The sequence below is a fragment of the Hermetia illucens genome, chromosome 3, assembly GCF_905115235.1.
Source record: "Hermetia illucens chromosome 3, iHerIll2.2.curated.20191125, whole genome shotgun sequence".
In the NCBI taxonomy this organism is placed as follows: Eukaryota; Metazoa; Arthropoda; class Insecta; order Diptera; family Stratiomyidae; genus Hermetia; species Hermetia illucens.
Window position 1 is genome coordinate 36,426,737 of NC_051851.1, and position 12,300 is coordinate 36,439,036.

Here is a 12,300-nt window from a genome sequence, read left to right on the forward strand (position 1 = left end):
AACTCAAAGGTTTCTGAATCTGAGAATGTCCTCCATTTGATTCCATGTGTAAAAATTTGACCAATCTTGCTGAGCCTCGTGGATTCGCTGGTGCTTTCGATGTTCTGACAATAGCCCAACCGGACCGAATTTATTCTTAATTACTTGATCAAACTCAGTCGATCCTTCTGGAGTCTCTGAAGGGTTTGTAGACCTCTGCGGCGAGAAATACACCGAAAAGTATCCAATTATAATCTGAGAAGGATCTCTGGTCAAACACTCTCCAGTTCTCCACCCTAGGAGTCCCATTGTCAGTTATTTGGGTGATATCAAGGACCTCCCCACAACCGTCACAGTTCTCCGAGCTGGGGAAATGAAAGGTTGATGTACTACCTCTGTTACACACCGATAGATTCGTATTAATATTAAAATCAAAGAATGAATCACCTGTCTCGTTGATTTCCGAGCTGCCCCAAAGCGTATGCCTTGCATTGGCATCGCAGCCTAACAACAACTTGGCCTTCTTTGTTACTATGGTGCCGCCAAAAAAGTCTCTTCCTCGAAAGCTCCAATGGCCCTCCTAGCTGTCCTGGTTTTTCCACTTCTGTTGCTCACTCGATTGCTGCCTTTCTCGTTCCTGATGTCGAGAAAGATGGCCTGATGGTCGCTGTTGGTATAATGCTCACCCACCCGCCAGAGCATCACTCTCGCCAACGAGTCAAATCGATGATCGAGCCTAGCCCTTTGCTTCGGAAGGTGGGCATGCATCGAACGTTGGCTAGTGGGATGTCCAGTTCCGCAAGGGTTTCAAGCAGGATTCGGCCCCTGGTGTTCGTCACTGGACTTACCCAGTCTGAGGCCCACGCGGGCTGCGGTCCCTAGCGTGCAACACCAAACTGATCTCCTCATATGGCACTCATATTGCACTTGAAGGAGCGTTACCCTGTAGCATTGGCAGCAGGTGGATCAGGGCCTTGGCGGGTGTTAAAGTACGTCATTCAAGACCGTAATGGTACACTGGAGGATACAATGTGGTCAGCATTGCGCTCGCCCGAGATTATTACCCCGATTTGACTCAGCTGAGTCGACTGGTATCCGAAGTCAAATCACGATACAAATCCCACTGCCATTAATGATATTTGAACCGCAGTCTTGCGTACGACAGCCTTGCGCTCTAACCACTCAGCTATCCGGGGTCATTGGTCGAAGGAAAACGTACTTGTAACCATTGGTTGGCACAATAGCATATTAAAGACAGAAATATACCCCATAGGCAAATGCGCTTCTTCGACCTTGAAAGGAACTATAGCAGGCAAAAAATCGCTATTCTGACCGACAGTCGAGCTGCGATCAAGGTATTTAAGCCCCGGCAGGTAAATTTCAAACTGGTATGGGTATGTCTTAACAGACTGAACACGCTCCGCTATTGTACTATCCCCGTAAATCGCTTATTCAATGACTTCCCGCCTACGGCATTCGCCTGCGATTCTGAGCACATTCTCCAGAGGCAGATAGTGTTCAGATTCTTCATTGATGAAAACCTTGCCAAGGTGTCTTCGTCTGAGATTTGAGGAGATCGGCAGCTGCATAAAAAGTACAGGGCCGTCTCCTCCTCCTTACATTGGCTGCACATAGCCGAAACCACTACCCCAATCTTTTCTATATGGTAGTTTAAGGAGCAGTGTCCCGTTAAAGGCCCTACTAGGGTTTTCATGTCCCACTCTTTAAGGGACAACGGAAATGCCGCTCTTGTGGCCCTACGCTCTATCACAAGGATTTTCGCTTGCCGGCAAGAATTCAAATTTCTCCATTCGGCTGCGTGAGTCCTTGCGATTTCAGCCTTCAGAGGAGACTTGACAGTAGATGGTCGGGTTCCAAGAGCTGGTTCTCGCTTCACCATTGTTGATCCAGACCCTCGTTGCTGTTTAGTGCTGATAATGCCGCCCGACTGTCGGAACAGATTCGAGTGGTGCGACCCCTCCACTTTTGTCGCAGACATTCTTCTGGTGCCAATGAATATGGTTGTCATTTTTCCGAGGGGTCGGGCCAGTTCTTTAATCGGATTCCCCGAGAACACCCATGCTCCCGATCTGCCCTCCATGACTGAACCGTCGGTGAAGATTATTAAGTCTGGGATCTGAAAAGATTTATGGTCATTTGTCGACCATTCTTCTCTTTCGATGATTACGACAGTGTATGTATGTCTTTTCAAAGATGAATCTAGAAACCATATGATCGGTTGGCATCAGGGCTACCGAATGTTTGTCAAGGAATTTCCAGAGAGACGGATGACGGTGTGGTTGACCGCCTTTTCTCGCTCCAATGGTATCGAGCCCATATGCGTCATTGGCTGCTTTCCGTTTCACCTCCAAGTGTATAAGGGGTAAATTTAGGACAGTTTCAAGTAGCGCAGTCGGCATAGTACTCATTGCCCCAGTAATACTTAGGCAACCAAGTCTCTGAATCTGTGTTAGCAGCTTCTTGCTGTAAGCAAAGTTCAGTCTTGGCCACCAGGCGATGCGTGCATACATTAAAGTAAGCAATACTTGACTGTTTGTTCCACTGGATTTCCTCCCCTACTAAGGGTGGGTAGCTTATAGCTGCCCCACCTGACGTTACTAAGGAACATAACTAGTCCAATCTTCCTAGCGTTCACCATTGCGGAGACTCCAACTGTGGATTTCATGCAGAGTTGCATTCAAGTGGTCACATACTGTGTCCGCAAGCTTGCCGGTAATTATTACGGCTAGGTCGTCCGCAAATGCTTGCGCGAAGACTTTTTTGACCTTCAGGAACCAGCGGTATCCAATACCAAGAGCCATAATAGTGGAGAGAGGACCCTTCCCTGTGGGCAGCCCTAAGACATCCTGCTTCAATAGACTTCTGGCCGACCGATATGTGGATTTTTCTCCACTCTAGCATGTGAAGGATCCAACTGATTAGCAGGGGTTCGATTCCATGCTGTCTTGCCGCATCACAAATTGCCACGAATGAGGCATAATTGAAGGCACCTTCGATGTCCATGAATGCGCCTAAGGCGTATTCTTTTTCGAACATCGCCTTTTCAATTTTTGCCGTAAGTTCATGGAGTGCTGTCTACGTGGATTTGCCTTTCTGGTAGGCGTGTTGCCTAAGGTGAAGTGACCACTTAGGAATGTGTGTATCCCTTATGAAGCGATCTACTAATCTTTCTAGGACATTAGACTGATCGGTCGGAAGCTTTTTGCGTTTTCCCTGGTTTGGGAATGAATAACACCTTCACATCACGCCATTTAAGTGGAATATAAGCGTGTGCTAGGCATGCGCGATATATATTTCGGGTATGTAGACCCAGGGCATCCATTCGCTCTATTACTAGCGCAGGAATGATGCCATCCGGACCTGCAGACTATGGAACGAGTTAAATGCCCATTTTACTCGCTGCAGTGATACCACTTTGCATGCGAGATTCCAGTCTCTCGATTGAAGGCTATATGCACCTGTTGGGCCCGAGATTAGATTTTGAATGTTGCCTGGGAAGTGCACTTCAAGCAAATGGTTTGCCGTTTCTTCATCGCTTTCTGTGTACTTCCCGTTCTGTAAACGTAAATAACCCAGTTTGTGGCTACGTTCTTTAACCAGAATCCGCTTCAGCTTTGAGGTTGCCTCGAGAGAGTTAGTCTCTTCGCAAAAGTGTCTCCATGATGATCGTTTAGCCGATCTTTTGCTTTTCTTTAGAGCCTTCTGTGCCTCTTTATAGCGATTCCGGCTAGCGCCTAAATCACACTTCAGAGCACGATTGAGGAGCATCCTTGTCGTTCTCCTCCTTTTTGCCAAATCCGAGTTCCACCATAGTGTTTTACCCTTCTTGGACATCTTGTGTGAACAGTTGTCGTCTCAATTCCAGCACCAGATTTAATCCGCTTCCCAGGGATCGTGACTCGGGTGCTCAATTCTATTTTATACATCACAAAATCTGTCTTCCGCGGATTTCGAAATGGAGTGGGTGGAGGTGGATCCATGTCCATTGCGAAATCAATGCGTCTGTGATCCGAGAGTGTGATATTGTTTGATACTCTCTACTCTCCGATCAGAGCCGCCGGAGAGAACCGCAGGAGATGCCACCGTGAGGTCGATGACCGCTCGTCTGACCACGTTGAAGAAAGTGGGTTCATTACCAAAATTAAGTATTTTGTAAAATCGGTTCCTACTAGATACTCCAGTAGTCTCGATCCTCTTGCATTGATGTTGGAACTTCCCCAGCGTTGGTGAGCGTTGTCATCACATCCTGCTATTACCCCCGTGTCTCTACTTCTGGCATATTGAATAGCTCTGATGAATGTTCCACTGGGAACGTCTTCTGCGTCATAGGGGCAATATGCAGAGCACCATAGTATCTCTTTATTTCACTGTTGACTTTTTATGGTTAGTTTAGTCGATGTGGTGTCGCCGTCACATAGGTCGTTAACCAAATTAGCCTGGAAGTCTTTTGAGACTAACATGCAGAAGCGGGGTCGATCGCTTCCATTGGCATACAAAAGGCCAACATTCTGGAAGTATAGTCCCCTGACTAACCCACCAACAACCCACGGTTCTTGTATGAGGTATATAAATGTCTTGCAGCTAGTGATCCGACGACTGATAAGTGCAGTCGCCGCTTTTCAATGCTGCAAATTTATTTGGGAAATGTGGCACCTCATCTACGTTTGAGATGAAGATACCGAGGGCTGCTCGTCGAAAAGTTGCCGGCCTATCGGCTCTCTCTCCTGCTTGCTGCCTAGCAGCATCCAGCAGTGTTGAGGTTATTCTGCACACCAAGTTGTTCCAAAACCCCAGCACCATTTCCTCGCCAGAGGAAGAACTATTTTAACAAGGGTAGCTCAGAGACCCTTTCCAAGGTTAGTCTCGCACCCTCCCACACATCGTTGAGGGAGGGGGTAGTACTGTCTGAGCCACTCGTTCGTATCTTGGTGGAGTGTTGGGGTAGAATGCAACAAGGCAGCGGACGAGCTAACCAGGAAAGGAGCAGGGACTACTAACCTTTCTGTAGAATCGAAAACGGATTCATTGCTATTACATTGAAAAATGAAGAAGAACGACAAAGAAAACTGTACTGGGCAAACCAACCAGAAATGGAGTAAACCAGATTGCTCATGGGAGAATAGGAACCCTCAAAACAATTATTTAGGGAACCTAGGGATATTTACGGACATTGCCTGTATCTCGCATTAATAAATTCATTGTATTATAGTAGGAAAGCTACTACTATCCTCCAATAAGTGATAAGGATTTTAGTCTCATTCCACTGTAAATTTGGAAGCAGTGATCATAACAAAAATACAAAAAATGAAACCTCAGCTTTGAAAATATAAGCGAAAGGCTATGCACTCTGCACTTGAGAGGCAAATTTAGAAATATAAGCTCATAAACGTTCACGCCCCTACAGAGGAGAGTGCAGAGTCCGAGAAGGATACCTTCTACGAGACAGTTGAGCGGACCCTGGAAGCCTGTCCCAAGTATGAAATCAAAATCATACTTGGAGATTTCAGCAGTCAAGTAGGGGCGTAGGGCCGATACGTTGGCTCCCATAGCTTACATAGGGATATCAATGATAACGAACTGAGGATTATTCAGTTAGCAGTATCTCACGAAATGGTTGTTGGAAATACGTGGTTTGCGCGGAAAGCGGTCCACAAACATAATTGGGCCTCTCCAGACGAGACCACTTTCAACCAAATTGACCACGTGCTGATTGAACACCGCCACTTCTCAGCCTTCATGAATGTCAGAACATATAGGGGGGCCAATATAGACTCGGATCACTATCTCGTTGGCATGGTGCTCCGAGCTCGAATTACGACACCACCTGTAATCCCCTCTGACAATCATGTGAGGGGGAATACTGAAGCCATCCACAACCTAGCCCTCCGCAACACCTTTAAGAAAGAAATGGATGCAGCTATAACCGCAATCAACAGGGATCCTGGAGATGAAGCATCAACAAATGATCTTCACAACCACCTGAAAAAGGTTATCATTGATACGGCCACAATGATACTTAGCCCCAGCCGCAAAAAGAGTCGGAGAGGCTGGTTTGACGATGAATGTAAGCTAGTTACGGAACGGAAGAATACTGCATGTTGCATTCTCAAGGAACTTATCACGAATTCCGTCGAGCGGAAAAAAGAAGCCTGGGAGAACCAACAAGTCTGTGAACTAGAAAAGTACAGGGAGCAACCGCAACAGGCGCGGAAGTTTTACCAACAAGTCAGCAGGATGAAGCGTTACACACCTCGATGCTCATTCTGCTGAGACAAAGAGGGAAATCTGATTTCCGACAGAATGAGCATATTGGAGCGATGGGTTGAGTACCTTGATGAGCTACCGAACAACCAGAACATCGGTAAGTTAGAGGTTCCGCCAACTGAAGATGACGGACAAATACTGCCACCAACAAGTATAGGAGAAACAGTTCATGCAATTCATTGGCTTAAAAATCATAAGTCACCAGGAGCGGATGGAATTACAGCTGAATTAATTAAATATGTAGGCGACCAGTTACACCAAGTGATTCATCAACTTGTGCTGAAGGTATGGGACAGAGAATCAATGCCAGATGACTGGCAACGAGGCATTATCTGTCTCATACATAAAAAGGGAGATATCGCACAGTGCAGCAATTCGGTATGCCGACGAATTTCATAAGACTAACTAGGCTGAGCCTGACCAATGTGCGAGGCCAGATGAAAGCAGCAGGATCACTCTTAAGACCACTCAACATCAACAACGGTCTACGACAAGGGGATGCCCTATCATGCGTTCTCTTTAACCTGGCCCTCGAAAAAATGATCCGTGATGCTGAGGTAAATGCAAGAGGTACGATCCTTTTTAAGTCCACCCAACTACTGGCCTATGCTGACGATATCGTCATCATGGGAAGAACAACCCGAAGCGTACAAACTGCCTTCATCCAGATCGAGCAGGCGGCAATTGGTGCGAGATCTTGGGCTACACATCAATGAAGGCAAGACAAAATATATGGTGGCAATGTTAGCACCGAAAACCAACCAACAACATCAAATCGCACTGGTCAAACGGGAAGAATAAATATAGGAGACTATAACTTTGAGACCGTTGACAATTTCTCCTATCTAGGGTCGAAAATCACAACCGATAACAGCTACGATGATGAAATCCGCGCACGGTTGCTGTCAGCCAACAGAGCCTATTTCAGTTTACAAAAACTGTTCCACTCGAAAAGTCTCACCATAGGGTCAAAGCTCTTATTGTACAAGATAATGATCTTGCCAGTCCTCATGTATTCCTCGAAGACTTGGGTTCTTAGCAAGAAGAATTCAAACTCTTAGCCGCGTTCGAAAGAATTATCCTCCGAAGGATTTTTGGCCCCCTACATGAGGATGGACAGTTCCGTAGGCTACATTACGACGAATTCTATGAGCGATACCATGACCGTTAGGTTGTAGATAAAAACCGGCTGAATAGGTTACGGTGGGAGGGTCATCTAATCTGTATGGATGAGGATGATCCAGCCCGAAAAGTCTTTAAGGGCAATATCTATGGTAGAAAAAGAAGACGAGGCAGACCTTGCCTGAGATGGAGCGTTGGCGTAGGTCAGGACGTCAGACAGCTTTTAGAGATATCGAATTGGTGGACCTCGGCGTAAAACCGGGATATTGGAGTTCCTTATTAAGGCAGACCTAAACCGAATACTGGTTGTTGCGGCGTTGATGATGATGATGATCATAACGCACATGACTTTTGTTTACTGACGTGAGACGGAGCACCAATGCCTTTACCCACATTTTGGAATTGACTCTATCTTCAAAGTCGGGATTACCCAACTTCATTCTTCCTCCCCTCGACCACCGTAGGCATTTGCTGGTTGTGCACCTGAAAATATGTACATATTCTAGTCCCCTCTTAAAACAAGAATAGAATATACGAGTGGAATTTTAGCGTCTAATTGAGGGAGATCCCTTGGTTAGAATGATGCGTTAGAACACCATACTATATACGTCTCTTATTCCGTAACAAGAACCGAGAGGAACTGTTTCTTCTCCCAAAAAGAGGAAGATTGATTAAATTAAAAAAATCGAAAATATATCTTGGAGAAGCACTCTCAGTTGGACAAAAGGGACCATTGTACTATTGAACTATTTTCAAAATTAGATCAAACAAATTATTATGAAATTAAGTGAGGACTTGCCTCAAAATTCCAATACACTATATACGGATGTACATATGTGGCTATGTGCGTAAGTAGTTCCTTTTAACTGAAAAATGAACACGTGCACTATGCGCCCCAGATGCAACCCCTATTTTAAAAAGGAAGCCCACATATAGTGAGGATGTTCAATTCACCTGTCATTAATACGTACGAATCCACTTAAAGCGAAGAGGGTCGCAATTTCTGTTGAACATAAATTTCAATAAAGCAGCTGTTGCGCTCTTCTATCCTAATTACACACATATAGGATATGCTTGGTACATCTGATGCTCAGAAAGAAGACCTCAGACCTTTTGTAGAAAATGGGGTGACTGCTCACGATCAGTCTTCCCGCGAGTCGTACGATGTTCACTTCACTTCCGTTAACGGTCATATCCGTTTTCGAATAACCACACAATCAGTCGGAGTGCGGTAACATAATTAATTTGCAATCTAAATTGTGTATTAGTGGATCTAAACACTGAGACCGAGTCTAGATATTGTGTTGGTCATGTGCAGCAAGATCGTCAATAAGAACGCATGAAGGGAGGACAGCTAGACAACAAGTTACCTTCGTGAGAGGCATTCAGGTAAGCAAAAGATACGAAGTGACTAAAACCTTTAATTGTACAGAGTGTTGAGTAACTGGTTTTCACACACATACATCAGTACGCATACACGCCAACGTTGTTTTCCCACAGCTCACCTGAACGCTCCACCGGTGATCATGCAGAATTATATCTGAACTTACCTGAAGCGCAGCGACTCCGATTGTGTGGTGTGTACCAGGGCCCGCAGTACTACTTCCTTCTCTAAAGAACATGATCAATCTACCAGTGGGAAATCTAGTTCGTTGGCATTACATTGAGGAAATTGTAGCATTTCACCCCCAGTATCTATAGGAAGGAATTGTGTTTTTAAACTTTTTTTTGTAAATGATATCTTCTTAAGATACTTTGCTGTCGCCTTATCGCAATTAATTCTTTACTAATGCAGAACTCATCCTTGAATAACCTGTTCCAGTGTGAGATATAGATCGATCGAGCTGGTATCAAATTTCCCATTAGCTCAGCAATCTTAACCTGTAGGTGATCATGGTCGTGATCGCGTCTTTAGTATATTTTCTTCACTTCCCCAAGAAGTTGTTGATAGTCATCCTCACCGCCGGGGTATAGTATCTTTTCTTGATCGCAAATCGCGCAGACGCTCGCCCCCAGCCCAGTAGGTAATCTTAAGAAAAAAAATCCCCTGATAAATTCTGCTTATCGGTTTCCGGTCGATTGGAATTCGCGAAAAGTGTGTGATATGATAGTGTAAATATAGGAAAGTGCGTTTGCCATGCCGATTATGACGGTAGCTGGAGCGTTATCTATTCTACAGGGGAAGAGAGTGTAACGACTCTGTTGCGTTATAGTGATACCATGGATTCGCACTGGATACCGCGACGCTTCATGGATATTAGTTTGGTGCGGGTGGATCGCGGCTGTTTGTAAATGCATTAACGACTTCGCCTCATTTCCCCGAAAGCATTAGAATTCATGAACACACTCATAGAAATCGTGGGTATCCAATAGTAAAGATCGCGGTCTCTTCTTCAAAAAGGTTTGTGAATTTTAATTACGCTTTTGTTTAATATGCAAATAGCATGCCTCGCGCCTCCATAATCAACACTTCGTAGGAAAGTAAAGGTGACGGAGTTCAAATGATCGAAACGGTGCGATCCCATCCAAACAAAACAGACGTTGGGGAAACATGGCTGGGCCTCTTGAATTGCGGCATGGTCCACTCTGCTCTGCTTCCAAATAAGAAGTGAAGGTGTTTTAATGTTCCGTGACGTGACGTGATCGGGCAGTGATTTGTATCTGTTTTGCAGTCAGACGGAGGAGCCCCAAGACCCCCAGAGATGGAGCCAGCAAGCTCGAAGGTAAATTACCCCGCGGCAGTGTTACTGAAATGAGAGAGAAGTTTCACTTTGGCCGGGGCAAACGTAGCCTTAACTTCAGCGATTGAGATTGATCGCGATCGCATGCCGCGGTATCTGTACCTGCCAGTCGTAAATATTATTCGCGTTTTGTGTTTCACCTGGTCCGAAACCAACATAACCAGTTTTTCGCCATAGGTACACTTTATGTTGCCTTAAGTACCCAAAGAACAACGAGTCCATGAGTGATTTCCCCACGATCGCGAACGAGTACTGCATTCAGTGGTGATCGCGTTTATGTCGATTCTAGATCCGCGAAAAGTGCATAGCCAAATTTATGGTGAATACTGAAGAAGTACACGAAGAACGGCCTTCCTTTTAATTTTCCACTAGAGTTTTACGATCAGTTCCCTGTGTCGGTAGGGTTCGAGCGATACCAACATTGTGCAGAGTGCAAAAGTGAAATCAGAGCTGAAAGAAGTGAATATAATCGCCCAGCATACTAGCAAAAAGCTAATAGCAATAAATCTCCGGGCTTTGTTGTGGATTTATACCTTCGCAGGTATCACAGCTATTACCCTCGCAGCAGATTGGAACGACACGATACGAACTGGCCACCTGTACGATTGTGCAATTGTCTTGCAGGCCACAACAAATCGTCTGGCGCATACCGAGCTACGTGTGCGATCACTGCAATAATCTGACGTCGTATAATGCACAGGTAATTACTTCTGCGGCTAAATAAACACCTTGTTCATATGTAACTGAAAAACCTTCTCATTTTCACCTGCTCTTTTTTGAGACTTTTTTTTATCGCAATCCAATAGGCAAATAATTTGTATCTGTCGCTGTGAAATCATTTATTCAATTTGACCTAAATCTTCTGAATTGGTTGGACCTGCAAATGTCCGACTTGAGAGCTCCTTTCAATCAATATAATAATTGGAAACGAAATAGTGCTAAAAAGACTAAATTATGACATCTATTTAATTAGAGGAAGTAAAATATCCCCGGCTCAAAAAGAGGGTGCTGTTAGAATTGTCAAAGGAAAACCCGGGGTGAAAATCATGCGGACCTCCAAAATGGCACAACTTATATAATTTTTTGAAACTTCCGGACCTAGGCAAATCTTTCCTTTCTCCCCTCCCCTGGAGGCTGGATGCAATCCTAGACTTCATGCCACTATCTGTGGCGCTAGTGCTACTAAGAGAGGATTCTGGAAACTAAACCCGGGCTAGAAAACTGGGCGAACCAGAATTCCAGACATTTCAGAAAAATCTTCAACCGGCACAAAGTACAAAATATATAAACTAGGGCAGTGTTGACTAGACAAAACTTCAACTTTCCTCATTGCCCTTTATCTGATTTATCATTGTTCAGAATCTGATCGCTAATCTTTATTTGCTTCTGTATGTGAACCATATAGAAGGACTATTCATGAGACGCATCTATAGGCAAGAGCATCATAAACTCTACCACAAAGGATTCAGCGAGGCTCCTTTAATTTCCATGTTGCTGAATGTTTTCTCATAACTACAGACGCATAGATGCTAACGCGACTAACATGATGACATCTCTCCTCAAAAACCTCGACTAGGCTGATGACATCTCTTTGCTCTTTCACCCGGTCAAGGAGCTTGGCCCAAAGCCTCAGCATTGGAAGAGAGGCACGTAAAGTTGGACTAAAGATAAACACCAACAAAACCAAGGTTTTCAGTCCTTCAAACACTTCGATCCCTCACGTGTCATTTTACAAAAATTCACGTGTCCTTTCCGATGGGCACCGCACCGGATCCTGGAAAATAAACAAATAGGTTCGTGCGAGCCTACCGAAATAACATCACCCAAGCTAAACTGGAATGAAAATAAAAAAAATAAGGGTTCGACCACGCGCGTGGAGCCATAAAACTCCGGATCATATTCTCGATCCATGTTCCTTTTACCTCAGATGTATGATGAGACACCGCCTTCGAGGTTTCCTCCCTGCCTTGGCATCCTTAGGCCATTCTATTCGAGGATATTTTATAAAAAGAATTATAAAAAGAATTTTGCGGAGCTAGAGAGGAGGAGAGGAAAGAAATTTCCCATATTTGTTAGTTTTCAGGATGCGTTGTGAAACCACGTATCGGAAAGAACACATGGAGGATCGAAGTGTTCGAAAGATTCCCCCCATTTCCATATAGAGGTGTGCAAG

At 44.8% G+C, this 12,300-nt stretch overlaps 1 protein-coding gene across 5 annotated transcripts in view; it reads left to right on the top strand.

Annotated features, from left to right (window-relative positions):
* Positions 1 to 12,300, top strand: part of LOC119650787 (ankyrin repeat and fibronectin type-III domain-containing protein 1) — a 320,628-nt gene that overhangs the window by 169,429 nt on the left and 138,899 nt on the right. The window contains exons 1-2 of one of the 5 annotated variants that reach the window (XM_038053907.1): positions 9,151 to 10,000; positions 10,059 to 10,827. The exons of 3 other annotated variants lie outside the window; for them this stretch is intronic. In XM_038053907.1, coding sequence (XP_037909835.1) covers positions 10,820 to 10,827 — 8 coding nt within the window. In that variant the 5' untranslated portion in view covers positions 9,151 to 10,000; positions 10,059 to 10,819. Of the gene's footprint in view, positions 1 to 9,150; positions 10,828 to 12,300 lie in introns of those variants that run through there. One more of the 5 variants, XM_038053909.1, reaches the window with a different exon arrangement.